A 27,827-nucleotide genomic window follows, 5' to 3' on the forward strand; every position below is an offset into this window, starting at 1 on the left:
GTGCTAGGTGCTAAAGATGCAATGATGATGAAGACTACATAAGGCACACAGTCACAGAGCTTACCACCCACAGGTCATGCATGTACACACATAAGCTTTTGTTCTCAAACACAGTGAACATTCAACCTCAAATTCTCAGTGTTAAATCAGATTCCAGATACTCTATGTCCAAATAGAAATTTTACAAAGATCTTATTTCCAAGTGATCCTGAGGAAATCAGGAGTGGCAATTTGAGAGCAGCACTTTAAAAACCTTATAGTACTTTAACACTAAACATACAGAAATTCGTAACTTACCTTGATATTGTCTTCTGATTTAGTTTTATGAGTGGCAGGTGGTATTTTACCCCCCATGCTTGAGGAAGATGAGAAAAAAGATATTTGTTTAGAAAATTAAAATTCATTGAGCAAAGCAACATTTACTTACACTGGAAAAACAAGACATTTAAATGGTTACTTTCTCAAACCTTTACGAGTAAACTCAATTAATTTGAATGCTTCAGTATTAAGTTTTTTTCAGCTTAAAATTTTTTTTCACTGGTTAATGAAAATCTAATCCTTTCCTTGCCTCAATAAGCCTAATAAACATTAATTATGTAGCTTCTCTGTGCCCATTCCCAAAGGAAGAGGCAGAAAAACATGCAATAACAAAATCATCTGTGCAAGTTAGAATTCAGTAGGTATACTGAATCCAAAACCTCAACTTAAGCACTCACTTAAATTAATCAGTTTATGAAGTCATAGTATAATAATTCAAAATGTTTGTTTCCTCTGACTAGGACCTCCAAAGACTCTTTCTGCTTATATTTCATATGCCCCTCACAATATATATTTTCTCCTTATCCCTTCTACAATCTACCCATTAATACTTCCCCTTGGCCTTGTAAGTCCTTTCTCAAACATTCCATGGCAATACCATGAATGAGAAACAAATAACTTAAAAACAAGGAGGAAAAAAGACTATGAAGAATTAGTGCTATATGCTCCATTTGGGCCAGACTCTGCAGTATGTGGGCCCCATGCAGCAGCAGTCCAGTGACTAAAATGTTCAATGGATTAAGGGCACTCCTCCACAATAGTGAAAACCGGAAGTCACAAGGACTTAACTAAAATTTGCTTTAAAAAAAGAAAAAGAAAAAAAAAGGCATTAACTTTTATGTAAAAAAGAGGAATATATTCACTTGGAAAACAAAGAAATCTACTTCAAAACACCCTTAGGTATTGATTCTTTGTAACTAAAGTTATATCCATGTTTACATTCCTTTCAGGTAGATGGAATTTCTGGACACAAGGCATGTGTATGTTGGATTTAAATGGATACTGGTTTCAAAATGGGAAATGGATTTGGTTCTTCAAAGTCCTTTTACCAATTTACGCTTGTATCAGCGGTGCATAAGAATTCCAGTAATTTTTTTAAAAATCCAGTTGGTCCACACCTCGGCCAACATTTAGCTATTGTCCATCTTTTAAATACTTAGCCATTTTGGTAGATGTATAGTAGTATCTCAGGGTAGTTTAGTTCCTTCTCATTTATTTATTGGCCCTCTGAACAGCCTTTTGTGTAAAGTTCAACTCTTGTCCAGCTTTCTGTTAGATTATCTGTCATACTTATCTGTAGGTATTCTTTGTATACTCTGCATACAAGCCTTCTGTCAGTTTTATGTGTTGCAAAGATCTTCCCCCACCCCGTGGCTTGCCTTTTCACTTACAAAATGAAGCCAGCGTGAAGCAAAACTATAAATCGAAAACAACAAATGCAATAATAGACAAAGTGTGGAATTTGTTAAGCACCAATGAAGAAAAATGTGCACACTTTCCCCATTCAGTTTAATGTGACAGTTACAAAAAAATCTTTACTTATTCAGTACCCTTAATAAAGAAAAATGGTTCCCACGTGAAAAAAAAATTTTTTCTTAGTTTGTAATTCAGCAAAGTAAAATGATTTGATAAGAAACAGGCATATAAATAAAATTCTTTAAAATTCTGATCTACAGAAAAACCACTTTTCAAAAGAGTAATCAAACAATAGGGGTGCCTGGGTGGCTTAGTCCTCAAGCATCTGTCTTCGGCTCAGATCATGATCCCAGGGTTCTGGGATCAAGCCCCACATCGGGCTCCCTGCTCAGCAGGAAGCCTGCTTGTGTTCCCTCTCTCGCTGTGTCTCTGTCAAATAAATAAATAAAATCTTAAAGAAAAAGAGTAATCGGGGTGCCTGGGTGGCTCAGTCATTAAATGTCTGCCTTCAGCTCAGGTCATGATCCCAGGGTCCTGGGATCAAGCCCCACATTGGGCTCCCTGCTCGACAGGAAGCCTGCTTCTCCCTCTCCCACTCCCCCTGCTTGTGCTCCCTCTCTCGCTGTCTCTCTCTGTGAAATAAATAAAATCTTTAAAAAAAAAAAAAAGGAGTAATCAAACAATAGTTCTTTGCAGTTAAATTTTAATGAAAACACAGGGCTTCTTAAGCTGTGTTTTCCCTAAGTTTCAAAATGCAACTTTCAGGACACAGCCCTAACAGTCTAACTTATGTTAAAACTTTGGGAAGGGACACTCTTACCAAGAAATGTATTATGCTAGGGGTGCCTGGGGGGCTTAGTCGGTTAAGCATCCGGTGTTTCAGCTCAGGTCGTGATCTCGGGGTTGTAGGATCAAACCCCCGGCTCTCTGCTGAACTTGGAGTCTGCTTGAGATTCTCTTTCCCTCTCCCTCTACCCCTCACCCCACTTGCTCGCACGAGCTCATGCTCTCGCTCTCTCACTAAAGTAAGTAAATCTTTAAAAATAAATGTATTAAACTAAATCTAATCCTTACAAAAGATAAGACAAACCCATATTGAGGGAAATTATCCAAAATAACTGGCCTGTAATATGCAAAACTGCCAAGGTCATGAAAGTCAAGGAAAGATCAAAGAATTCTTTAAAATAGAGATTAGAAGTCTCCACAATAAAGTGTAATATATAATTCTGAGAACTAGATAGCATTAATGCATCATTCTTAGTCTCCTGAATTTGGTGGTTGAAGAGACTGTCCTTGTAGGAAATACACAATGGCGCTGAGGCCACAACATTGGAAATCATTTCAGGAAAAATGTACTGTACTTGCAATTTTCCTACAAGTTTCGAAATTTTTTTAAAATTTTAAAACAGGGAGGGAAGGAACACAAGAAGGTTATTCATAAGCTACATTTAGTTTCTCACTTTCCAAATTCTAGTTCACTACTGGAAGGTTAACACCAATTTGTAAGTACAAAAATTTAATTTAATGCTTCCAAGATTTAAAACACGCTAATTCCATGCCCAACACTGCAAACTGGACTTTGTCAGTATAGGCTTTTATGTTGCCAAGTAGGGCTAGTGCAGAGACCTTCCTCGTATGGAAACTCCAAGACCCCATTCGTAATTCTCTTAATTGCTCAAATTGCTTTGAGCAATAGTTATTAAGCACCTGTACAAAAAACTGGGTGCTATGTTCTGAATTCATTGAGAATATTAGTGCATCCTGTTCACTTCATTTAAAATGTTTACTGAAAAGCCATGTGCCATGCACTGTGCTGGAGATTATAACACAAACATACAGCCTTTGATCTTAAATTACCATAAAATGAAGTAATAGTGTCAAAAAATGCTTCTTCCTAAAGAAAAACAAAAATACCCCAAAACGTATTTGTTGAAAAGATCGTCTCCTTGGATCCTCATTGAGCCAAAAAAAAAAAATTCTTTATTTCTCTCTGTCCAATTTAAAAGGTTGTTAAATAAATTCTTAACACCAAATAAAATTTTAAACTATAAAAAATGGTAAAAATTCTCACAAATACGCAAACAGATTAAATAAACTGTTCTTCAATGTCTAAGACTGGACACCTACGATTAATCTAGTATGAACAGAGAAGAACTCTGATATGCTTTCAACTTGAGGAGCCCTTACGGTAGGATTAGGCCTGGGAATATTTCTGGACCCACAAGTCTCCACATTCAGCCCAATCTCCTATAATCCTGCACTTAAGAAGGCTGACATGAGGGGTGCCTGGGTGGCTCAGTCGGTTAAGCGTCTGCCTTCAGCTCAGGTCATGATCTCAGGGTCTTGGGATCGAGCCCCGCATCGGGCTCCCTGCTCCACCAGGAGTCTGCTTCTCCCTCTCCCTCTGCCTACTTGTGCTATCTCTGTCAAATAAATAAATAAAATCTTAAAAAAAAGAAGGCAGCTGACATGAAGGCAGAGAGAAATTGATGCACTTCAAGCAAAAGCCTCAAAGACTACAAAAATTTTAGGTTACATTAAAATAGAGATAACGAAAGCTTCACAATAGGGCCCCTACACGTGCCAAGATGCTTCATCCTATACTTAAACCAAAAATTTAGGATGCCACAAGAAAAATATAGCTGGACCACTAAAAAAATAGAATTACCCATGTGAAACGTTTAGAAAAAAAAAAAGACACGTTAAGTATTTTCTGGAAATAATATCCGACAATATTTTCCAGACATTAAACTGGAATTCTGTAGATAGCCATAATCACTCCAGCAGATTTGTTTTAGCTTTTTCTTCACAACTCCGTTTTTCCTCTCCAGCAGAGGAACAAAACAATGTATATACTCAGTATAATGTTCAGTCAGCATTAACCCCTTCTTCCTGTGGTATACACGTCAGCTTTACCCGGAATTCTATAAACAATTTAATTGCAGGCACTTTCCTCTCATAAATAAAACAGGTTAAAAACATACAAATATCTAAAGTGAAGAATGTGGATTATCAACTTATTCAAGAGAAAAAAAACGACTAAAATCTAGGCCTAAACACCTAGTCCTGAAATTAGCATCTTGTAGGTCTTCCTGTTACAAAATAGTATTCTTGTTAACTATTATCAACAACAGTTTTTAAATTACTGCAGTAACTGTAAGTGATCTCGGAATTTTACATTTATAACAGGAGCAAAATCTTACCATAGCTAGAAAACTAGTGGAGAAAAACTGAGAAACTTCTTAGAGGGAAAATATTGTACCACCACATACAGCGTTAATAGATTTTAACAAACTTCTTCCTTAGAAGAGTTTGTTGAAAGAAATATTCTTTAAAATGTATGATAATCATGGGTTCATCTTCCCCTATAAAAATATCACTAAAATAAGAAGATCGATGTTTAGGGTAGTACCTCTAAGGAGTCACATTGCTTTGCACTGTCGCTATTATCACCATGAGGTACGATTTGTGTGTCATTTAAATTCCACACCAGTAGTAGTGATTTTTCAAAAACCGTCTCGGGGAAGATTTCCCTTTCTCCCTTAAGTTCTCCTCCAATGTGAAGAATTTTAATCTCTATTAGACAGTAAATATCAAAACAAATTTCTGTATTTATTCATCTGTATCACTAAATAAACTGCACTTACACGGTTTCCTAGCATCTGGCACAATGCCTATTCAATTAATTCTGTGCACGTACCCAAGTACTCCAGATTTAAGGATAACAAGAAGAGATCATGGTAACATGCTGGTCCTTGAAAAATCATTTTTCTTCAAATGTTTCGTGTAATGGCACCGATATTACGGAGGTACCAATAAGTGATTCCCAAAATAATTCTACGCAGTCAGAATCGCTGTAAATTTAAAAATAATCTAATAATTACCATTTTATTGTAACTCATTATGTAACAAACTATCGTTATTAAAACACTATTTTTAAAGACGTAGCGCATAAAAGAGCTATGTGCCACCGCGACCTAAGCAGGACACGAGATTTCAAGAAAACTCCACGCGAAAGCGAAATCTTGCAGCCCCCTCCCCCCCCCCCCGACGTCTACAGTGCCCAAGTCCGTGCAATCTCTGCTTTTAGATTTCATCCAAGACACACCCCTAACGACCTCAGGGTGAGAGAACCCAGCTGTGCCTCCTCCTTCCCCACCTCTGTACAATCTAAGCTTCCCGATCCTCCATTTGCCCCCGAAGTCGCCTCCGGTTCCTGGCCAGGGAAAGCCACAAATAGGCGGCGACTCGGCGGGCCCTCGTGGCGGAGCTCCCCGCTCCTCCGCCCCACGCCAGCTCCCGCCCAGCTCCCTCTCCGGTCGTCCCTCTTCCCACCCCCAACGGTCCTCGGCCCCGGTCTCACCTCTCCACCCACTCCCGCAGGAAGCGCATTTCCTCGGTGTGCAGAACGCTCGGATCCTGCTTACACATTTTCACGAAGGCCCGAAGCTCGTTCACTTTGCGGGGGTCCATGGTCCAGAGGCGGTGGCAGGCGGCAGGCGCGGCTGAGGTTGCGGCCCGATTCCAGGTCCGTGTACTAGCTCAGCGTGATCGTGTAGAAGGGGGCGGCTGCCGCGAGGCAGAACAGACTAGAACCTCCCCGGCTGCTGGCTCCTCCTACCCAACGGTCTCGTGACCCCGGGTCCTACGCCCGTTCATACCTACTCCCTCCGCCTCTGCCCCTGCGCACTTCCTAGAACCTTCTAGAAGTGTGGCTGTTCACGCTGTTGCCTGCCTCTCTACGCATGCATTCTTGTATTCTAAATCTGATCAAGTTCTCTGAATCAATACCCCCACATGGTGCTTTCAAGGAGACGGGAAATATCAACTCCTGCAGGGAATCATTTAGAATCAGACATTCTGTTCGTGTGGGCATTAAGTGGAGCACGACAACAGGACAGCAAACAGGCCCTCCCGCAAGGACATCAGTCACAGCTCTGGGCGTGACGTCAGCATTCAGCGTCGCTATGGAAGGAAAGGCCGGCGAGCGGTGCTGGCCGGAAGGGGAGGGGCGCTTGGCCTGGTTTCCTGGCGACGCATTTCTGCGGACGGCCGCCTTTCTGGCTGTTTTTCTCTTTTCCTTTCTGCCGCGTGAGCGAGGCCGTCATGCTTTGGTTACTCTCAGCAACTAAGCTGGTTCCCGCCGTAGCAAGCGCCCGCTGCTTCTCAGGTTAGACTCATCTCCCACGGTGTCCCCTCCGGGGCGTGCTCTCTGAGAAACCTGAGGCGCCCCCGGGGGATCCAAGTTGGTCTCAGGCGATCTCTGAATCGGCGGACCCTTCTCCTGCTGGGGCCTCCACTCCCAGATCCTTTGTGCGCTCCTCGGATTTCTTCTTTACCTGCTGCTTCTGGAAAAGGGTGGGCCCTGTGTTCTCCCTACCGTTGAGGTATTCTGGGAAGCCGGAATGACTGCAGAGAGAGAGAAAAGTCTGTGTCATCCCCCAGAGGGGCTGTCTTCAAAGTTCTCGGACTCCTAGAAGTTGTGTCAGTTTTCACTTGCGTAGATAACAGTGTCTCAAATCAAGTAGCTCGTGTTTCTGTTAGGTTATCATAAAATCCCATTTTCGTGTTTTCAAAGAGTTGACTTTAGAGCTGGCTCCAGCATGTACAAGAAACATGTTTAGTAACACAAATCCTTTGAGCGGTTCCTCTCGGAAGAGAGAATGCTTGGAAATACTCCCGGGGCTTTTTAATGTCTGAAAGCCTTGTCCGTAAAGGCAAGATGAAGGAGTCCAGGAATAATGGGGACCATTCTTGTAGGGTGTACTCTATCGTGAACAGTTAATCTGATGAACATAAACCTCGATCAGTGAAAGCTGAATCAACTACCTTGCGGGCGGATCTGCCATTGGATCATATTTCAGGGTTTTTGGCCAATAGGTGCACAATGTGTGAACCAGAGCACATGCTTGGCGTGTATTTCTTCTTTTTTTTTTTTTAAGATTTTATTTATTTGACAGAGAGACAGCGAGAGAGGGAACACAAGCAGGGAGAGTGGGAGAGGGAGAAGCAGGCTTCCTGCGGAGCAGGGAGCCCGATGCGGGGCTCGATCCCAGGGACCCTGGGATCATGACCTGAGCCGAAGGCAGACACTTAACGACTGAGCCACCCAGGCGCCCCTTGGTGTGTATTTCTTACATTGATCTACTTTAATGAAAGTGGGATGGTAATTATAAGATTTTTTTCCTGTAAAAAATAAAAAGTAACTACTGTCCAGTGCACAGAATTTGCTCTTTGATTCTAATAGTTAAGTTGCAGAAAGCTCTTCTCCATAGGAGTAGATGAAGAGATACCTAGTCTTAATCACAGAAGCCACAACCTATGATTTAGAGCTGGAACCATCTTTTGCTTGTGACTTTTTTTAATTGAGGCTCTGTGTAAAACCTTATTAATGAAAGTTTTGTTTTAAAGATTTTATTTATTAGACCACAAGCAGGGGGAGCAGCAGAGGGAGAGGGAGAAGCAGGCTCCCTGCTGAGCATGGAGCCCAATATGGGGCTCAATCCCAGGACCCTGAGATCATGACCTGAGCCACCCAGGTGCCCCGTGGAAGTTTAACACTAGACATTGGATTATAAATGCCAAGATCTTTGAAAAATATATTCGTTATGCTTCATTTTGCCTTAAAGCAATAAGTAAATTTAACTACTTCCTAACATTAACACCATGATATATATATATTGGTGTTTTGAATGGATTATCTCCTTGGATCTTCACAAGTCTAATAAGTTAGGGCAGGTGTCCTCATTTTACTGAATGGAAACCAACACAGGATCACAAGTTGCAAGTCAGCAACTTTAGTTCTATAATTGCTGTCTAGTCCTTTTTCTGTTATCCCACCACTAGGTCTTAACTCTGGCTTATTAGAGTCCTTTTGGAACTTTTTATTGAGCCAAAAAGAATGTTCTCTTCATTCAATAACTTCAGTAGTCCCTGTGGATGACTCTCCGCTTCCCTGGCGTTGCTCACTGTCTTGTCAGGGTGATAGACAAGCAATAGATAAATGCCAGTATAGCAATAGATTCTAATAGAGTCTTGACTCAAGTGGCATAGGGGCTCAAGAAAGGCAGTAATGGGTCGTAAAAAATGTCATTTGGGGATTTTACTAAGTTTCAGAGTTTGAAAATCTTACTGTCTTGATATGCTCATAAATAGAACTTTGCATGTCTGTGGTGCTCTTGGTTGCCATTCTTTAGAAAGGCTCTGTAGTACAGAGTATTGAGTACCATAGGAAACTTTCTCATCTGTGAAAGTCGTGCAATCCTAAAGTGAAAACATTGACTAAAGAATAAGTAATTTTTTTAAAGCCTGTTTGCAGTTAATTCATTCAACAAACATTGAGCACCACATGTAAGCATGGAGCATGGTTTCTACCATCGTGGTAGACAAAGAAGCAAGTAATTGTAATAAAACATACTAAATTTAATAACAGTGATGGGGAAAAAGAAAAAGTGATAGATGTTTCCTGGGAGCAGGGAGAGGCCAAGAGGAAATGTGGGCATGCCCTTAAACATTAGGAGATATTTGAGACTTGAAAAAGGCTTTTATCAAGCAGACTAGAGTAACAGTCATTCTGCCAAAGGGAGCATATGCAAAGGCATGGAACAAAGCTTTCCAATCCTCAGTAAGCCTGGAGGAGCTTTTTTGAAATATGTTCATAGGCATGTAGTAGGTGTTACACTAAAATGGTTCTGTGGTCAGATAAGTTTGGGGAGTGCTGCATTTCATCATCTCCATAATAGACTAATTCTAAGTCTCCAAAAAAAAGGTATTTGGCAGTAATTTGCAAAGTGTATTTGACCATGGGGCCCTTTTTCTGTGGTGAACTGGTATCCCTTGGAACACATTTTGGAAAAATTTGGGCTCAAGCATAAGGTGTAGGAAGAGGTGATTAAAAAACCAAGTTAGGGGGCGCCTGGGTGGCTCAGTCATTAGGTATCTGCCTTCGGCTCAGGTCGCAGGGTCTAGGATTGAGCCCCTCTCAGGCTCCCTGCTCCATGAGAAGCCTGCTTCTCCCTCTCACACTCCCCCCTGCTTGTGTTCCCTCTCTCACTGTGTCTCTGTCAAATAAAATTTAAAAAAAAGAAAAACAAGTTAGGAAGAAAAGCTGGTGGCTGGCTCATGAAAGGGCTTGTACATTCTCATTCCTCTAGGCAGTGGGAAACCATTGGATAATTTTAAGCTATTGAGTAAGATTAAATCTGAATTTTTAGTTATCTGTTAAGAGTGGAAAAACGGACTGGAGGGCATGTTGTTTGTTGCATTCTTAAATTTTCAGAGACAGTGGTTTTTGGTTTTGTTGTTGGAAAATTGGTTTTTTTTTCAACTCTGAGTAGTCCCAGATACATGACAGATAAACTTTACTAAACACATTTTATAAAAGTAGCATTAAGCTGGGGCTTAACTCTAAGCCGGGGCACCTGTGTGGCTCAGTCGGTTAAGCATCTGCCTTCAGCTCAGGTCATGATCCCAGGGTCCTGGGATTGAGCCCCAGCTCAGGCTCCCTGCTCAGTCGGGAGTCTGCTTCTCCCTCTCCCTCTGCCACTCCGCCTGCTTGTGCGTGCTCTCTCTTTCTCAAATAAATAAATCTTTAAAAAATAAAAGAAAATACTCTAAGCTCTTATGACTTTATTTCCTGAAAATAAGTTTTGTTCATTTTTTTTATTTTTTTAAGATTTTTATTCACTTATTTGAGAGAGAGAGCTTGAGCAGGGGGCGGGGTGGGGGGAGAGGGAGTAGCACACTCCCCGCTGAGCAGGGAGCGGGAGATCATGACCTGAGCCGAAGGCAGACGCTTAACCGACTGAGCCACCCAGGTGCCCCCTGAAAATAAGTTAATGCAAATCGTTCCCAGTCCCTCCTATAGACTCCACCGACCAACTAAAAATCAAACAAAATTAAGCAAAAGGTCACATTTTACTGTAGCAGTCATTTAAAGAGTAGTTGTTATAATCTTTTGTGGTTTCCAGATTTGTTACATTGCTATATGCCACTGAACTGTATTTTGCCAAAGGTGATTGGGTTTTAGTTTTGCTAGATTATTTGCTCTCATCTTTTAGTCACATTAAAATGTGCAGTCATTGCATTTCTAAGAGATAAAAGATTAATATCAATAGATCGCTAAAAAAAATTTAATGGCGAGGAATATGCAGAATGCAAGTCAATCCAGGAAATTATTTTCAGTCAATAAATTCAGGAATCTCAAACGTAGCACATCCAAAACTTAACACCTACATTCCTATCTCAGATAATGGCAAATCCCTTCTCTCAGTTGCTAAAGCGAAAAACCTTGACTCCTATAATACCCAATATGCAGCCTGTCAGTAAATTCTGCTTGGCCCTGCCTGTAGACCTTATCCAGAATGTGATCACTCTTCACCACCCCTACTTCTACCACTGTGGACCAAGCTATTACAGTGTCTTGTCTGGATTCTCGCAGTATCCTGATTTCCCTGCTTCTACATCTGCTTGCTTTGAGTCTTTTCTTAATGACAACAGCTAGAGGTGCCTGCATGGCTCAGTGGGTTGAGTATACAATTCTTTTTTTTTTTATTTAATTTTATTTATTTGACTGAGAGAGACACAGCTAGAGAAGGAACATAAGCAGGGGCAGTGGGAGAGGGAGAAGCAGACTTCCCGCGGAGCGGGGAGCCCGATGTGGGGCTTGATCCCAGGACCCTGGGATCATGACCCGAGCTGAAGGCAGACGTTTAACGACTGAGCCACACAGGCGCCCCATGAGTATCCAATTCTTGATCTTGGCTCAGGTCATGATGTCATGGTCGTGAGATAGAGTCCGATGTCAGACTCTTCACCCGGCAGGGAGTCAGCTTGAGACTCCCTCTCCCTCTGCCCACCCTACTAAAATAAATCATTTAAAAAAACAAACAAAAAACAATAACAGCCAGAGTGGGCCTGTTCAAATATGTCAGATTATGTCACTCTTCTGCTCAGAGCCTCCAGTGGCTTCCTGGCCCACCTATAATAAGAGTCCATACTGTGATCTAGCAGTCCCTGCATAATCTGACCTCCTGTTACCTTTCTAACTTCATCTGCTTGTTCTCTTAATTATTCACAATGAACTCCTCTGTGAGCCTCGGACACACCTTACACATCTAGCCTTAGAGACATTTCACTTGCTGTTCCTTCTGGAATACTCTTTCACCTCATATCCACATGGTTAACTCCTTTACTTTCTTTACATCTTTACTCAGATGTTAACCATCATTTTTCTCTGGCTACCTTAACTACAATTTCAACCCTTGTATTCCAAAACTTCTGTCCCCTTTTATTCTGTTTTCTTTAGCACCTATGACTAACATTATATTTTACTTAGTATTTGTTTATTGTCTTTGCCCAGTTTGTAAGCTCTGGAACAGCTAAGATTTTTGGTGTTCGTTCATTACTGTATCCCAAGTACCTGACAAATAGTAGGTACTCAAAAAATACCATTGAATGAATGAATGAATAAATACCATAGGCTGAAAAGTAATATATTTTGAAAATAAAATAATTAGAGGAAGCTAAGAAGTAATTGTGTTGAAATTAAATTCATTTAAAATAAGCAAATGTCTGCATTTAGCTAAGACCACTTGCTCAATGTCTGATGTATCTGTAACTAATTTTTCTTCCATCATAACCCTAAATTACATTGGCTAAAGTTGGTGTTTTAGAGTAATGTCTTTGTATATCCTGTGTACATAATATATAGTAAAAAAGAAAATAGAAAATGTCCTGTCTGGAGTGATTCACTGTAGGCCTACCATACATGAAATAGCCACATTGCTCTGAGAAATCCAGGATAAGTCTAGTTTTCTTTTTTAATTGTAAAATACACATAACATAAAATTTACCATGTTAATCATTTTTAAATATACTTTGTGAAACAGATTTCTAGAACTTTTTCATCTTGAAATCTAAAAGTAGACCCATTAAGAACACCTCTCCCTCCCTTGTCCTGGTAACCACGATTCTACTTTGTTTTTATCAATTTCTTAGCTCATGTAAGTAGAATCATAAAGATTCGTCTTTATGACTGGCTTATTTCACTTACCATAATGTTTCAAAGTTTACCCATGTAGCATGTAACAGGATTTCCTTTTTAAGGCTGAATAATATTTCACCGTATGTATGTTTATTCATCCATTGATTGGTATTTGGGTTGCTTCTACCTCTTGGCTATTGTGAATAATTTCTGTAAACATGGGGGTGCAAATATAATTCTGGCTATTTTTAACTTAAAGTATTTTAATTTTTATTTATAATGTGTTTATGTGTCAAATGCTCTGCCTCTATTGGAAAAATTTCATTTCATGAATAATTATATAGTCTGAACCTGTGTATCTTAATGTTTTTAGCTCCTAATGCTATACACATTTCAGAAGTTTGCACAGTAGTTTCAAATAGATAAAAGGAATGAAATAGATCATAAGCTCTGCTAAAGAAAAACTCTGTGATTTGTAAATGTTTAGCTCAAAAGAAAGTAAAATGGTATTTGCTGTTTTCCAAATTCTTAACATCACTGTCACCACAAACTCATCTTTTTCTGACATACTTAATCCAAACAACCTTTGACCAAATGTCCACAATGCTGCTAAACGTGTTAAAACATAATCTTAGTATAGTATTAAACAAATGTTATCTACAAAACTCTGATTAACCAAAACACACACAGTCATGTTCAATTGTTATATGAACATAATGTGTCTGAAGAGTCAATTTAACGATTCCTTTTGGTTGACTTCTTCTTCTGCACCTCTTTATGCTTCTTTTTTTTTCTCTTACCACCTTCTTTGAATCCTGCTGAGAAAATAGAGGGATTCTAGTTGCTGGTGACCCAAGGTATATCTTGCTCATCACTATCCACCAAAGTATATTGAGTTACATGTTCGGGGCTGTAGGACTTTGGTGAGTAACTGTTGAATAACTTTCTTCCCCAACTGCATTCTTCTGCAAAGCCCTCTTCAACTGCCACACCATTTATAAGGAAGGACTTCAACTCACCATCATCGTCAACTTCTCTTTCTTGATCATTCTCAGTAATTCTCTGTGTATTTGTATTTCTGCTATTACTAACCTTACCTAAAGCTGTAACAGATATGTAGTTGCTCATCCCACTATCATCAAATGCCAGGGAGGAGGATGAATGAAGGCCCTCATGGCCCAGTGAACCATATGGTGTGTATACTGTATCATATGAAGAAAATCTTTCAAAAACCGGATATTTACTGGAGGTAGCAAAAAAGGATCTTGTACCTCTGCTTCCGTGGGAGCTTTTTGGACTCTTTAAAAGGTCCTCAAGTGAGTCTTCAAAGAAATGAAATGAAAATGGGTCCCTTTCACCAAAAGTTTCTCTAAAGACAATATCTGGCTTACGGAATGTGAAGCCATATTCAAAATCATCAAAATGAATTCTGCCTCTACCATTTAATCCTTCTTGGCCATATTTATCATAAATGTCCCGTTTTTCATTATTTGATAATACCTCATATGCTTCAGCTACTTTGAATTTTCTCTGAGCTGCTGCTTTATTTTCTGGATTTTTATCAGGGTGCCATTTAAGTGCCACTTTATGATAAGCCTTTTTAATATCCTCAGGTGAAGCATATCTCTGCACTCCTAGAACTTCATAGTAATCCACCATGTTTTAACAGATTGTTGAAAAGGGGTTTTCTGGGTCTGAGTAGGGAGAACCATAGTTTCCTCTCAGCTCAAGCTCTCCTGGCGGTGGTGGTAGAGGCAGTAACCGCAAATAGGCACATTTTTACATTGAAGACAATGTTAGACACTGCTAGGAGACATTAGGACACTGATTATCTGGCAAGCAGAGTTATAAGCTTATGTCAGAGAGGTTTGCATGATGGTGTCATTCTGGGGTTGGGGTAGGGACTAGACCTTCCAAATAGAGCTAGTCTAGAGTCATACCAGATCATCCTCTGGACTATTTCTCCTATATTCTCCTGGAAGCCTCAAACAATGCCTCATAAACTAGTGGGACCTGTTGTTGATGTCCACAGCATGCCCCTTGCATAATATTACCTCTAGGCTACTGAGCCTTAATAACTTATTTCCCAGTTCTGTGTTTCATTTTGAAAAATGAAGAAATCGTGAACTACCTGGAAAAGTATTCAAGTAGATGACATTTTTGTTTATTTCAGACAAGAGGCAATTCAATAGGAAATACAACTCAATTACAGTGTAATAAGGACTGATGGGGGAAGCCCTGGATGCTAAGCAATCATGGGAGACACCTAGCCCAGACTTGGGGTGTTTCAGGGAAGGCTTCCTGAAGTAGAATACACAAGCTTTCTGCATGCCACTATTGAATGATTTGAGATGACAGTGTCTACCGACTTCAAAGTTTACTACTTTAAAACATGTAGTTAAAGATTTTGAAAATTGTACACTTACGTATTCAGTATATAATTACTGAATGCCTACTTTGTGCGAGACACAGTTTTAACCACAGATGTTAATAGTATTAAACAAGAAATTCTGATTTTCATGGTTCACATTATAACGGAATATAAATAAAAAAGAAAACAAATAAAATAATGTGATATGTGCTCCCCCTCAAAAAAAAAAACAAAAAACTGTAGTGTGATTGGGGCAGAGAGCTACTTCAGATTGGTTTTCAATTCTCTACAGTATACCTGTATGTGTGAATGGCATACACATGATGCCACTGAAAATAATAATAATATTGAACATTATTTGAGCACCATCTTTAAGTCAAATACTATACCAAGTGACTTACAGTTTCTCGTGTAATTGTTAATAGCATTCCAAGAAAATGAATATTTTGTGGCCATAAGAAACCTGAGGTTCTTAAAGGTAAATTTGTCTAAGGCTACCTAGCTTATTAGTGAAAAATCTGATACTTGAACTTGAATGTATCTGATTCTAAATTCTATATTGCATTTCCTGGACCAGGATTTAAGAGTTCAGGTTTTAGACATTCTACAAATATATATTAAGAACCTGTAATACAGATAGGAATTAGAAAACAGAAAATTCCACTCTCGAGGAATTTATATAAGAAACACTGAAAAACTAACTTCAATAGAGTGTTAAGGTATAACAAGGATTTGCTTCTAATTATTCTTCCTCCCTTGATCTCTCACCCCTTCTAGCTGCTCTGCCATTTTCTCTGATCTCTTGACAGTTAAACTTCTCAAAATTATTGTCTCTGCTTGATGTTTCTCCTTTCTTCCATCCTATTTTGTTGGCACACTCCAATCTAGCTTCTAAGACTACTCAGTCTTAGATGTAATTGACATATATGTTTAAGGTGTACAATATAATGATTTGATATATGTATACACTGTAAAATGATTACCAAAAGAAGTTTAGTTATCATCCATTACTTCACAGTTACATTTTTTTTCTTGTGATAAGAACTTTTTTTTCAAGTAAACTCTGCCCAAAACGTGGGGCTTGAACTCACGACCCCGAGATCAAGAGTCTCATGCTCTACTGATTGAGCCAGCCATGTACCCCATTTTTCTTGTGATAAGAACTTTTAAGATCTTTGTTTTTCAGCAATTTTCAAATATGCAATGAAGAATCGTTAGCTATGGTCACTATGTTGTACGTTACATCCCCCAGAACTTTATAACTGGAAGTTTGTACCTTTTGACCACCTTTACCCATTTTGGCTTCTATCTTTTTATATTCTACTAAAACTGTTCTTGTCCAGGTCTCCAGTGACTTCTATGTTGCCAAATCCAGTAGTTTTCCTTTTGGCCTCCTTGTATTTAGCAGCACTTGACATGGGTGAGCACTTCCCTCTATTAAGACACTTGTTTAACTTCCTAAATACCACATTCCTCTAGTTTCTTCCTTTCTCCTGTGCTTTTCCTTCTCACACTAAAATGTAACTAAACTTGATCTACATAGTCTTGGTAGGTAATATCCAGTCCCAAGGCTTTAGATACCACCGATGTGCTTATGAAATCTTAATTTATATATCTAGCCTGTTATTTTACCCCCTGAACTTCAGATTGACTATTTGTACTCTTTTGGAATATCCAATAAGTATCTCAGTCTTTGCCATTTCGTTTAATGGTGTAATCATTGAAAGCCAGTCGTTCAAGCCAAAAAACCTGAGACAAGCCAAAAAACCTGAGAATCATCTTAATTTCTTTCTTCTTTACTCTCTGCATCTAATCAAAAAGCAGCCTGGTTGCCTTTTGACCTTAAAAATATATCCCAATCTAATCAGTGGGAAATAAAATAATCCCTGCCTTCCAAAAGTTTATAATAGACTGGCAAACTAATTAAGAATTATGTGCAGTGTCATAGGTATTAAAACAGAATTAAGCATGAGAGCATTGAGGAGGGGCATTTGCATCAGAATCCGCAAGGATGGGGAATTATAAGAGAAGGCATCCTAGAGTAAGTGATGTTTGAGCTCACAGAAGCAGGCAAAGGCCATTTTAGACAAGAGAACTGTGTTTTCAAAGGTAAATACTGTTACAGTACAGACTAATTAGCTGGGGCTCTTAAAGTGTGGCTGCAATAATGTTTCTTTGAGGATTATTAGGCGGAGGCATGGATAGGAGCCAGATCATGAAGGGTGCTAAGCTAGGGTTTAAAGTGCATTCTGAAAGGTAGAAAATTCTAGGTATATAGTGTTTGTGTGAGAAGCTGGAAGGTTAAGGACAGATCCTGAATTTAAACCTGAGTTGGGTGACAATACCTTTGAGGACATTGAGGCAAAGGACTAGAGGGGTACTTTGGAAATAGTATAGCTATAGAGGATGAATTAAAGAAGGACAAGATCCAAGAAAGGCACACCAGTTTGGAGACGTAGTAGTCCAGGTGAATTGAGGAGGGTCTATACTAAGGAAATGGCCCTACTTTGAATTGAATTGGATTTTAGAAATAGGACTCAACATTACCAGTTTTGCTACCAACTAATTATGTGTCATTTGGGCAAAAAATCCTGTTTACTTAAATGTAGGTAAAAGTATTGTTTATTTACATCTTTTAGACTTAAGCTTACTGTGCTAGGAAGTGGACCAAAATAGAAGGATTGGGTTTTCTAGTATTATTTCATTTAAACAGAAAAAGAGAATTGGTTAACTTTTTATATTAAGTTATTTTACTGTCAAAGTAAAAGTAAGTAGTGTAGACAATATAGTCCAATGGTTATGGGCTCTATAAATAGATTGTTCAAATCCTAGTTCTGTCTCAGTAATTCTTCATCTTGGGCAAGTTTCTTAACATTCCTGTGTATCTTTTTTTCTCATCTTTAAATGGGCAGTATTGTAGTAACATCTACCTCAAACATACATGCTACTATTTGTTTAAAGAAGGGGATACCAATAAATAGATGTGGTTTCAACAAAAAAAGTGGTAATAGTGGTTGTCTCAAGGAAGGGGTACAGGGTAACTTGGGGAAAGGTGTGGGAGGAAGGCTTTTCCCTGTAAGTTCTATATCTTTTGAACTTTGATCCATATGAACATGTTACCAGTTCAAAAATTAGTTAAAAATTTAGAATTGTACTTACTTCACACAGCTATAAAGATTAAATAAGTTAATACATGTAGAGTACTTAGAATACTTTCTGCAATATCATAAACAGTAAAATGTTAGCTGTTATGATCATTATTATCAGTGATGCTGGGATTGGGAAGTATTAAATACACTGTGCCTCTACTATTTGTTGTAATAAGGAAAAATGGAGCTTTATGCTATATTCTGTGAGCTTTGATTAGGACAAGAGTTTGCTGGGGCGCCTGGTTGGCTCAGTCGGTTAAGCGTCTGCCTTCGGCTCAGTTTATGATCCCAGGGCCCTGAGATTGAGACCAGCGTCTGGTTCCCTGCTCCGCAGGGGAGTCTGCTTCTCCCTCTTTCTCTGCCCCTCCCCCTGCTGGTGTGTGAGCTCCCTGTCTCTCTCTCTCTCAAATAAATAAAATCTTTTAAAAAAAAGTTTGCTTACAGGTGAAGAAAACTCAGGTAGTTCTAAACTCCTAACTGTCTTCCTTTTCTTCATAACACTCCATCCCAGTCACTCCACCAGCACAGTCTTGTACATGGACAACCCAACCCATTATCATCTCCTCCTTGTGCCTTCTGTGCTTTCAAGAAACAGAAATATCAAGGATCAAATAACTAAAAACCAAAGTGGGCCAAAAGCTACTATGTGTTGGGGAAGGTCATTTCTGCAGGTGTTTGCAAGTAATACTGTAGGGAATCTGATGTTTGGTTGAGGCAGGGGTTGTTCTCAGGATCCCATTATGCTCTTAAAAATTACTGAGCATCCTCACATCCCTCCTCCTCCTGAACTAGAGCTTCTCTCAGTACGGAGATAGCATTTTAGTGCAGTGTTTTCCAATGGCAAGTTGTAATCTTAGTAGGTCATGGTATTAGTTTCCTGAGGCTGCCATAACAAATCACCACAAACATGGTGGCTTAAAATAATAGAATTCTCTCACAGCTCTGGAGGCCAGAGGTCTGAAATCAAGTGTCAGTAGGGCTGTCTTCCTTCCAAAGGCTCTAGGAAAGAATCTGCTCTTTACCTTTTCAGCTTCTGGTGGCTGTAGGTGTTCTTTGGCTTGTGGCCACATCACTCTAATCTCTGCCTCCATGGTCCCATTACTTCCTCCTCTTCTGTTTTATCGTCTGTCTGAAATCTCTCTCTGCATTTCTCTTATAAGAGCACTTGTCATTGAATTGAGGACCTACCCAGGTGATAAAGAAGGATCTCCTCATTTCAAGATCCTTAATTACATCTGCAAAGACACCTTTTCCAAGTAAATTAACAGGTTCTGGGGATTAAGACACGGACATATCTTTTGGGGGCCACCATTCGAGAAATTGCAGTAATAAAATCATTGTAGTGTACTGAGAAACTTTTTAATGGAATAGGGCAGACAAATATCAGTCATAGAAAGAATAATATTTAGTGAAATTTTTCTTAAAGATTTTATGTATTTATTTGAGAGAGAGAGAGCGCGGGCAGAAGCAGAGGGAGAGGGACAAATCGACTCCACGCCAAGCATGGGGCTCAATGCAGGGCTCCATCCCATGACCCCAAGATCACGACCTGAGCTGAAATCAAGTCAGACACTCAGCTGACTGAGCCACCCAGGCGCCCCTAGTGAAATTTTTATATGTATCATATTTATATGTCTGTGTATACTAGGTTACCATGTAAAATATATTCTTACTGTGGATCTTGGTTTTAAAAGGTTGAAATCCACTATCTACTATAACTGCATTATTTCACAGGTAAAAAAAATAGCGTAAAGGAATTATGTAACATGTCAAGATCACATAGATCATAGAATTGGCACTTTTTTCTACTATACCATTGCTAGCTTTAACTCTGTCTTAGATTGCCTTTCAGAATGCATACTTATTTCCTTCATTTGTCTCTAAACTCATCTTTTTTACCTCTTATTATGAAAATATCAAACATATAAGTAGATGGAGTAGTATATAATGGACTCCCATGTACCCATCACCCAGCTTCAACAGTTGCCAACTCATGGCCAGTCTTCTTTCATCCAAAACCCCTTTCATCCTCTCCCCAACCCACCCCACTCCTGTGTTATTTTGAGACAAATCCCAGATTGTATCACTTCATCAGTAAATATTTCAGTTTATATCTCTAAAAGGTAAGGTTCTTCCTTTTTAACATAACCACAGGGGTGCCTCGATGGCTCAGTCAGTTAAGCATCTGCCTTTGGCTCAGGTCGTGATCCTGGGGTCCTGGGATCAAGCCCCACATGGGGGGCTGTTCTGTTCAGTGGGGAGCCTGTTTCTCCCTCTCTGCTGCTCCTCCTGCTTGTACACCCCCCCACAAATAAATAAATAATTTTTAAAAATAACATAACCACAACACTATTATCACACCTTAAAGAAGTAAACATTACTTCCCAAATACCATCAAATATGCAATTATTCAAATTTCCAATTTTTTCATAAATATAATAAACAGCATGAGTGGATACTTGTTTTACAATTTGTTGCTTGAATCAGGATCCATATAAGGTTCACATAATTATAATTGATAATAATTTTTAAGATTTTTTTTTTTTAACCTACAAATTCCTCTTTCCATCTCTTAGCAGCCCTACCTGCCATAAAATTTATGTGGAAGAAACAGAGTTGTTTGTCCTGTAGTGTTCCCACGTTAGGACTTTGTTGATTGTGTTCCTATGTTGTCCTCCAGCTAGTTCCTCCGTCCTCTGTATTTCTGTAAATCACTTGCCTCATCTTTGTTAAGCTTTCGATATATATAGACTGGGCATATTCCCTAATATGTATTCTGTACATTTTCTAAAGCTAGATTCCAGGAAATACTTGTTTTTCCTATTCTCATTTTTCACTGTTCTTAACTATTTTCATACTGCCCAGAAACCTTTACCATTTTGTCTTTCTAATCATCCAAGAAGCTATAATTTTTTTCAGTAATCCTCTGTAAATTTAATTCAGAGTTAACATTTAAGACTCCTCACTCACCAAATGTATACACCTCATTCATACTACATAGTCCCTACAAAAACCTTTAACTTGATCCAGACATCACATCCTCCTGTTGTAGTGATTGTACGTTCACGAGGAGATTGTATAGTAGTGACTGTGTTGTTGGGATCAGCAGAGAACACCTACTGAGCAACAGGGTGGAGGGATAAGAGCAAAGATTTTGGAGTTTAATAAACCTAGGTTTGGGGGGGCCTGGGTGGCTCAGTCACTTAAGCGTCTGCCTTCAGCTCGGGTCATGTTTCCCGGTCCTGGGATCAAGCCCGGCCTAGGGCTCCCTGCTCAGTGAGGAGTCTCCTTCTCCCTCTGCCCCTCCCACTGCTGGTGCACGCTTTGTCCCTCTCTCAAATAAATAAAGTCTAAAATAACAACAACCAAAAAAACCCTAGGTTTGAACTCCAGCTTCCCCAGTAATGTGTAACATGGCACAAATTCTTTGAATCCAGTTCCTTATTTGTAAAAAAGCCATGATGATGGCAGTTAAAATCCTAATTCCGTAATTTGGTATACATATAAAGCCTTTCCCAGTCTTCTAATCTTTTCATCTTCCTCCAGCAACACTGACCTGAAACTCTTTTCCCTGCTACACACACACACACACACAGTGCCTTCTATGCCTTCCCTTTCTTAATCTCATTCATAACACCTTCCAGACCCATTTCTCTTTCAATTGACTGATTTTTTAAAAAAGATTTTATCTTTAAGTAATCTCTACACCCAACATGGGGCTCTTAACTTACAATGTTGAGTTGCATGCTCTCCCAACTGAGCCAGCCAGATGCCCTTCACTTGAGTAATTCTTATTCAGGGTAGGCATCCCCTGCTTCTACGGTCCCACGCCAGCACCTTTTGTGTGCTTCTCTGTGTTCCCCAGAGCACTGTGTGCTTATCTTTGTCTTTGTACCCATCCCGCAACATTGTATTAGTCTCTGCCCTCAAAAAAACCTTGTGAATGAATCCACCCCGGTGTTCACCATGTCATGTTATAATGTCATTTTGTTTTACCTCCAGTAGACTGTATATTCTTTGAAGACCACAGCACATAGTCCTCCTGCTCATGTCTTTTTCTAGCATGTGTTCCAGTCACATGCTTAAATCTTGTTGAATGAATGCTAATAATAGTGTTTGTTGTATACCATGATTAAGCATTTTTCAGACATGATTTAATCTAGCTCTAACATTTCCAAGGTTAAATGAGATAGCATGTGCATATTTTCTCATACTTCACATATTCTCAATAAGAATGTTAATTCTCTTTTTCTGAATTTTATTTTTTATTTTTATTTTTTTAAAGATTTTACTTATTTATTTGACAGAGAGAGACACAGCAAGAGAGGAAACACAAGCAGGGGGAGCGGGAGAGGGAGAAGCAGGCTTCCTGCTGAGCAGGGAGCCCGATGCAGGGCTCAATCCCAGGACTCTGGGACCATGACCTGAGCCGAAGGCGGATGCTTAACAACTGAGCCACCCAGGTGTCCCTCTTTTTCTGAATTTTAGGACACAGCTTCACACTACCTCTGTGAAATACCCTTAGCCCTTCCTTGCTGCTGTTTGTTGCCTTCCTTCTGTTCCCATAGCTCCTTATTCATACCATAGTCATACTCTATGTGTATGTACCTCTATTATGCTGCAGTAGACTGAGGTTGCTAAGAGTAAAAATTATCTCATTTTTGTATTCCTAGGGCCCAACACAGGCCCTGACTGGCACAGAGGAAGGGCAATAAAAATATTGAAGGAGATCCTAACTTGCATTTTTCTAAAGCATCCATCTGCTGGAGATCAATGTATACATACTGTGAGGATTATCTGCATTATTGTTCCATTTCACTTTATTTTTCCTTCAGGATGCTTGTCATGTTCTCAGCGAAGCTACTCCCTCCAGCCCATCCCAGAGAGGAGAATTCCAAACCGGTACTTAGGCCAGCCCAGCCCCTTTACACACCCACACCTCCTCAGACCAGGTAAGCCCTTTTAACTATAATAACTGTCTCTCTATTTAGATGCTTTACTTAGAACTATGCTATCCAATAGAATTTTTTTGATGATGTAAGTGTTCTAGATCTGTGCTGCCCAATACAGTAGCCACCAGCCACAAGTGGTTATTGCATACTTACAATGTTGCTAGTACAACTGAAGAACTTAATGTTTTATTTTATTTTATTTTTTAGCTAACTAAATTTTAAACTTAAAAAGGTACATGTGGCTAATGGTACTGTGTCGATGGCACTATCTAGAGCAATAAATACAATAAGTCTTGCAATTCAGAATTATCAATGAAAAGTATGTATTTCAGGATATTTTAAAAGAAAAGTTACATTACTTTCTAAGACATAGTTGCTAGGTCAGTCAAACGATTGATTCCCTGTAAAGTGCTATGTTAAAGACACTTTAGGAAACATGTTTTTCTTGGGGCACCCAGCTGGCTCACTCAGTGGAGCATTAGACTCATGATGTCAGGGTTGTGGGTTCAAGCCCCGTGTTGGGCATGGAGCCTACTCAAAAAAAAAGAAAACATGTTTTTCTTGAGAGTACTAAATGCTCACTTCATTTAACAAAAATATTGCTAGGTAGATTACATTAGATTTCCAGATTTGATTTTCACAGCTTTGAGAGGTGATAACAATGATAAAAAGGCAGTTAAGGGGTGAACTGTGGTAAATGAATACCATTCCAAAGAGGTAGGTAGGGCAAAACCAAATGCTTTGTAGAAAAAGCAGTCAGATTTTCAAGGGAAATTAATTGTTGCTTCTGCCAAGGGAAGTTAAATCTGTATTTACTATGTAAGTATATGGACTAATAATCTAAATTGCCTTTAGAAATACGTTACTCTTTCACTATCTCCACTCAGTGAATGATACCAGTGTGTCTCTCAGTGAGGGCTTCCTTTTGCTGATTCTTCATCAGACTGGAATTCCTGCTGGGAAATCGGCTGAGATTCAGGAAATGCAGCTCACCACTGAAATACACAAGAAATCAGAGTTTTTCAAAGCTGTAAGGTAAGCTTACTAGCATTCCAGTTAGTATTAATTTAAGTATTTCTCTAACCTATCAACCTACCTATAGCCTCATTTAAAAAAAAAAAAAGTTGAATTGACATTGAGTTTTACCAGCTTTGAAAATTACTGATTTCTCGTGGTGAGATATTTTTACATGGTGAGCTGCATTTTCTAGGCCTTGAAACTAGTAATCATATTGTCAAGGTGATGGCCTCTATCTAAACTGTTCTCTGTGTGTATTACGTGCATAACTGTATAAAAAATGCTTGTAAACAAATGATACATATTCATAAATGTATTATGTTCATATCAGCTGTGGGGGGGAAAGAGATGTCTGTCTTAATTTTTATTCTTCTGGACATAGGGTTTTAGACATTGGGGTAAGAGGGGTTAGAAGTAGATGGAATTTTTTTTTTACTTTGAATTTTATTGTTATGTTAATCACCATACATTACATCATTAGTTTTTGATGTAGTGTTCCATGATTCATTGTTTGTTTGTGCATAACACCCAGTGCTCCACACAGAACGTGCCCTCTTTAATACCCATCACCGGGTTAACCCATCCTCCCACCCCCTTCCCCTCTAGGACCCTCAGTTTGTTTTTCAGAGGCCATCTCTCATGGTTCGTCTCCCCCTCCGATTAACTCCCCTTCATTCTTCCCCTCCTGCTATCTTCTTTTTTTTTTCTTAACATATATTGCATTATTTGTTTCAGAGGTACAGATCTGTGATTCAACAGTCTTGCACAATTCACAGCACTCACCATAGCACATACCCTCCCCAATGTCTATCACCCAGCCACCCCGTCCCTCCCACCCCCCACCAATCCAGCAACTCTCAGTTTGTTTCCTGAGATTAAGAATTCTTCATATCAGTGAGGTCATATAATACATGTCTTTCTCTGATTGACTTATTTCACCAGAAGTAGATGGAATTTTAAAACAGAATGATCAGTGTTAAAGAAAGCAGGTATACAGTTTTTGCCTTATGTAAGTATCCAAAGTATTAATCAATTGTCTTTCTCTAGGTAGACATGGAAGTGTTAAAATGATTATGGAGTGGAGAAAGAGTAAATTATTGAGAAAAAATAAAAGGCATGTAATATTTTTTTAAAAGTTTCCTTCACAGAGGCAGTCAGTTGGTTAGTTTGGAGTATGAAATTATATCATCTGTTACTTGGTTTTCTTCAAAAAATTTCATGTTTGGCATAGCTGTTTTCCCAGTACTTGGAAGTACTTAAAACTTTTGGGAAATACCTCAATCCTTTCTCTAATTATTACACAAGATCCATATGTATTAAAGAAATACTAGAGAATACAGGTAAAAATATTTTTTAAAAAAATTACTCATAATTCCACTGCTCATGGAAAATCACTGTTGAAATTTTGGTATATGTATCTTTCTAGACTTATTTTTTATATAGAAGTATGTGTGTCTGTGTGTGTGTGTATACACATGTGTATACTTTGTATACCAATCAGTTATTTCCTAAAAATAAATTCTTAGAAATGAAATTACTGGGGTTCAGCTCTTTCTGAATTCTGGGGAGCTATTTCCTCTCGATTTCTCCTGGCCATATCCATCCAAGTTTCCTGAAGCAAGAGTAACCTGGAAAATACTCAGCAGAATGGCTTAGAGATAAAGGAATTCTAACCGTGCTACTACTGCTTGAGATGGAAATAAAAAATCAGACTGACTCCCCCCAAGGTCTCCTAGAGATTTCTAAAACTTATTTCCTTAAAGTATGTATGTATGTATTTATTTTAAAGTAATCTCTAGGCCCAACATGGGGCTTGAACTCGCAACCCCAAAATCAAGGTCACATGCTGTACTGCCTGAGCCAGCAAGGCACCCCCCATTTCTTCTTTTTTAACATTGCCATACCGGTGCTAAGGACTGTATTTGTAGAGACAGAAAATGTCAGTTCATCCTCCTTGATCACTGATATGCCTGCCACTTACCTCCCCAGCAGGAAAAAGTGATTCCATGCAGGAAGGCAAGTGGCATTCTGAGCTATATAGTGTGAATCTACTTTTCTTTTTTTAAAGATTTTATTTATTTATCTGATAGAGAGAGATAGGGAGAGCAGGAACACAAGCAGGGGGAGTGGGAGAGAGAGAAACAGGCTTTCCACCAAGCAAGGAGCCCGATGTGGGGCTTGATCCCAGGACCCTGGGATCACGACCCAAGCCGAAGGCAGACGCTTAACAACTGAAACACCCAGGTGCCCCATGAATCTACTTTTTATAATATCTGTGCAGATGGATACTTACATAGTTCCCGGACATTGCCACAGGAGTAATGCTGTCATTAACAGAACAGCAAGGTGTTCAACTCACATAAACACTGCAACTTATCAGAGAATAGGAAGAACTACTGCCTAATGAAGCATTATTTCCAAGAACCTATATTTCTAACAGTGTTACATTCCTGGACACAATTAATTTTGGAATATGTGATATAGTTTATAGCGCTTTAAGAAAGAGAGTTGGGCTTGTGAGAATGACTTGTCCAACATACCCAGAACCACTTGTTTTTCTTTCAACTACAATATTAAAGAGATTCATTGGGAAGTATTCAGATTATAGCTGTGTGGCCCTACAATATGAGGGAATGCTTTTACCATTTAGCTGTTTGTCCCTTATCATCAAATATAATGGCTGAGGCTCTACAGTTACTGTCAAGTATAATATTTAAAATGATGAAAAGGTTGGTTCTAGAGTGGGTGCTAGATAATAATTCCTGAATCTTCTTCCCTTAGAAGTGTCAAAACCGGGCACCTGGGTGGCTCAGTTGGTTAAGTGACTGCCTTCAGCTCAGGTCATGATCCTGGAGTCCTGGGATCGAGTCCCACATTGGGCTCCCTGCTCAGCAGGGAGTCTGCTTCTCCCTCTGACCCTCTTCCCTCTCGTGCTTTCTATCTCTCATTCTCTCTCTCTCAAATAAATAAATAAAATCTTAAAAAAAAGAAGTGTCAAAACCAATTAGGTCTCCATCTTTCAGTCATAGTTTAGTTGTAGTTCTGCCTTGAGCAAGGGGTGTATTTTTTTTTTTTAAGTTTTGTTAAAATGGTTGACTTCAGTATCTAAAAGATCAAGATTTATTTTGGTGGGGTAAGATTTTTATACTATATAAAAGATTAAAATATATGTCCAAGAAATGACAGAAATTCCAGGTGGTCTGAATCTGCCTAGACTGCTGGGTGAGCTTTTTAAAAATATACATACATGCCATGATCCTATAGACTTACTGAATCAGAATCTCAAGGGAAGGGCTTAGGCCATATGTTTTGAAGAGCTCCCTAGGTGTTTCTGATGCACACCACTTGCCTAATGGGTACTCATTCATGTGGGTGCATGAGATGCCTAAAACCAGATCTTTGGCCACAGGTCACATTTTGAAGCAGAGTGTGCCTTCCCCACACCTCTCTTACATCCTTATCCCCAAACACTCAGTTCTTAAACTCATTCATAGCTTTATCATCACCACCATCACAGAGTTTACTGAATGATGACTTTACATTTATGTAGCCGTTTCAAAACACTTTTTATAGATTACACCTGATGAGCAGAATAGTAGTATAAAAATGTTTTATATTCT

At 39.2% G+C, this 27,827-nt stretch overlaps 3 protein-coding genes across 6 annotated transcripts in view; 1 reads left to right on the forward strand and 2 right to left on the reverse strand.

Moving 5' to 3' along the window:
- Window positions 1-6,369, reverse strand: part of ST13 (ST13 Hsp70 interacting protein) — a 30,369-nt gene extending 24,000 nt beyond the window's left edge. The window contains exons 1-2 of one of the 2 annotated variants that reach the window (XM_028115376.2): window positions 6,098-6,369; window positions 298-355 (exon numbers count right to left, since the gene is read on the reverse strand). In XM_028115376.2, coding sequence (XP_027971177.1) covers window positions 298-355; window positions 6,098-6,207 — 168 coding nt within the window. In that variant the 5' untranslated portion in view covers window positions 6,208-6,369. Of the gene's footprint in view, window positions 1-297; window positions 356-5,893; window positions 5,969-6,097 lie in introns of those variants that run through there. The other variant, XM_088025385.1, reaches the window with a different exon arrangement.
- Window positions 6,370-6,769: 400 nt separating this feature from the next.
- Window positions 6,770-27,827, forward strand: part of XPNPEP3 (X-prolyl aminopeptidase 3) — a 73,237-nt gene continuing 52,179 nt past the window's right edge. For 2 of the 3 annotated variants that reach the window (XM_028115373.2, XM_088025386.1), the window contains exons 1-2: window positions 6,770-6,904; window positions 23,074-23,190. In XM_028115373.2, coding sequence (XP_027971174.1) covers window positions 6,841-6,904; window positions 23,074-23,190 — 181 coding nt within the window. In that variant the 5' untranslated portion in view covers window positions 6,770-6,840. Of the gene's footprint in view, window positions 6,905-23,073; window positions 23,191-24,077; window positions 24,226-27,827 lie in introns of those variants that run through there. The other variant, XM_028115374.2, reaches the window with a different exon arrangement.
- On the reverse strand, window positions 13,454-14,377 carry DNAJB7 (DnaJ heat shock protein family (Hsp40) member B7). Its single transcript, XM_028115375.2, has 2 exons — window positions 13,816-14,377; window positions 13,454-13,533 (listed from the first exon to the last, which is right to left on the reverse strand). The coding sequence occupies exons 1-2, from the start codon at window positions 14,375-14,377 to the stop codon at window positions 13,454-13,456; spliced, it is 642 nt and encodes a 213-aa protein (XP_027971176.2).

Source organism: Eumetopias jubatus, unplaced genomic scaffold, assembly GCF_037043125.1.
Source record: "Eumetopias jubatus isolate StellerSeaLion01/CBP00866 unplaced genomic scaffold, mEumJub1_p1.0 scaffold_8, whole genome shotgun sequence".
In the NCBI taxonomy this organism is placed as follows: domain Eukaryota; kingdom Metazoa; phylum Chordata; class Mammalia; order Carnivora; family Otariidae; genus Eumetopias; species Eumetopias jubatus.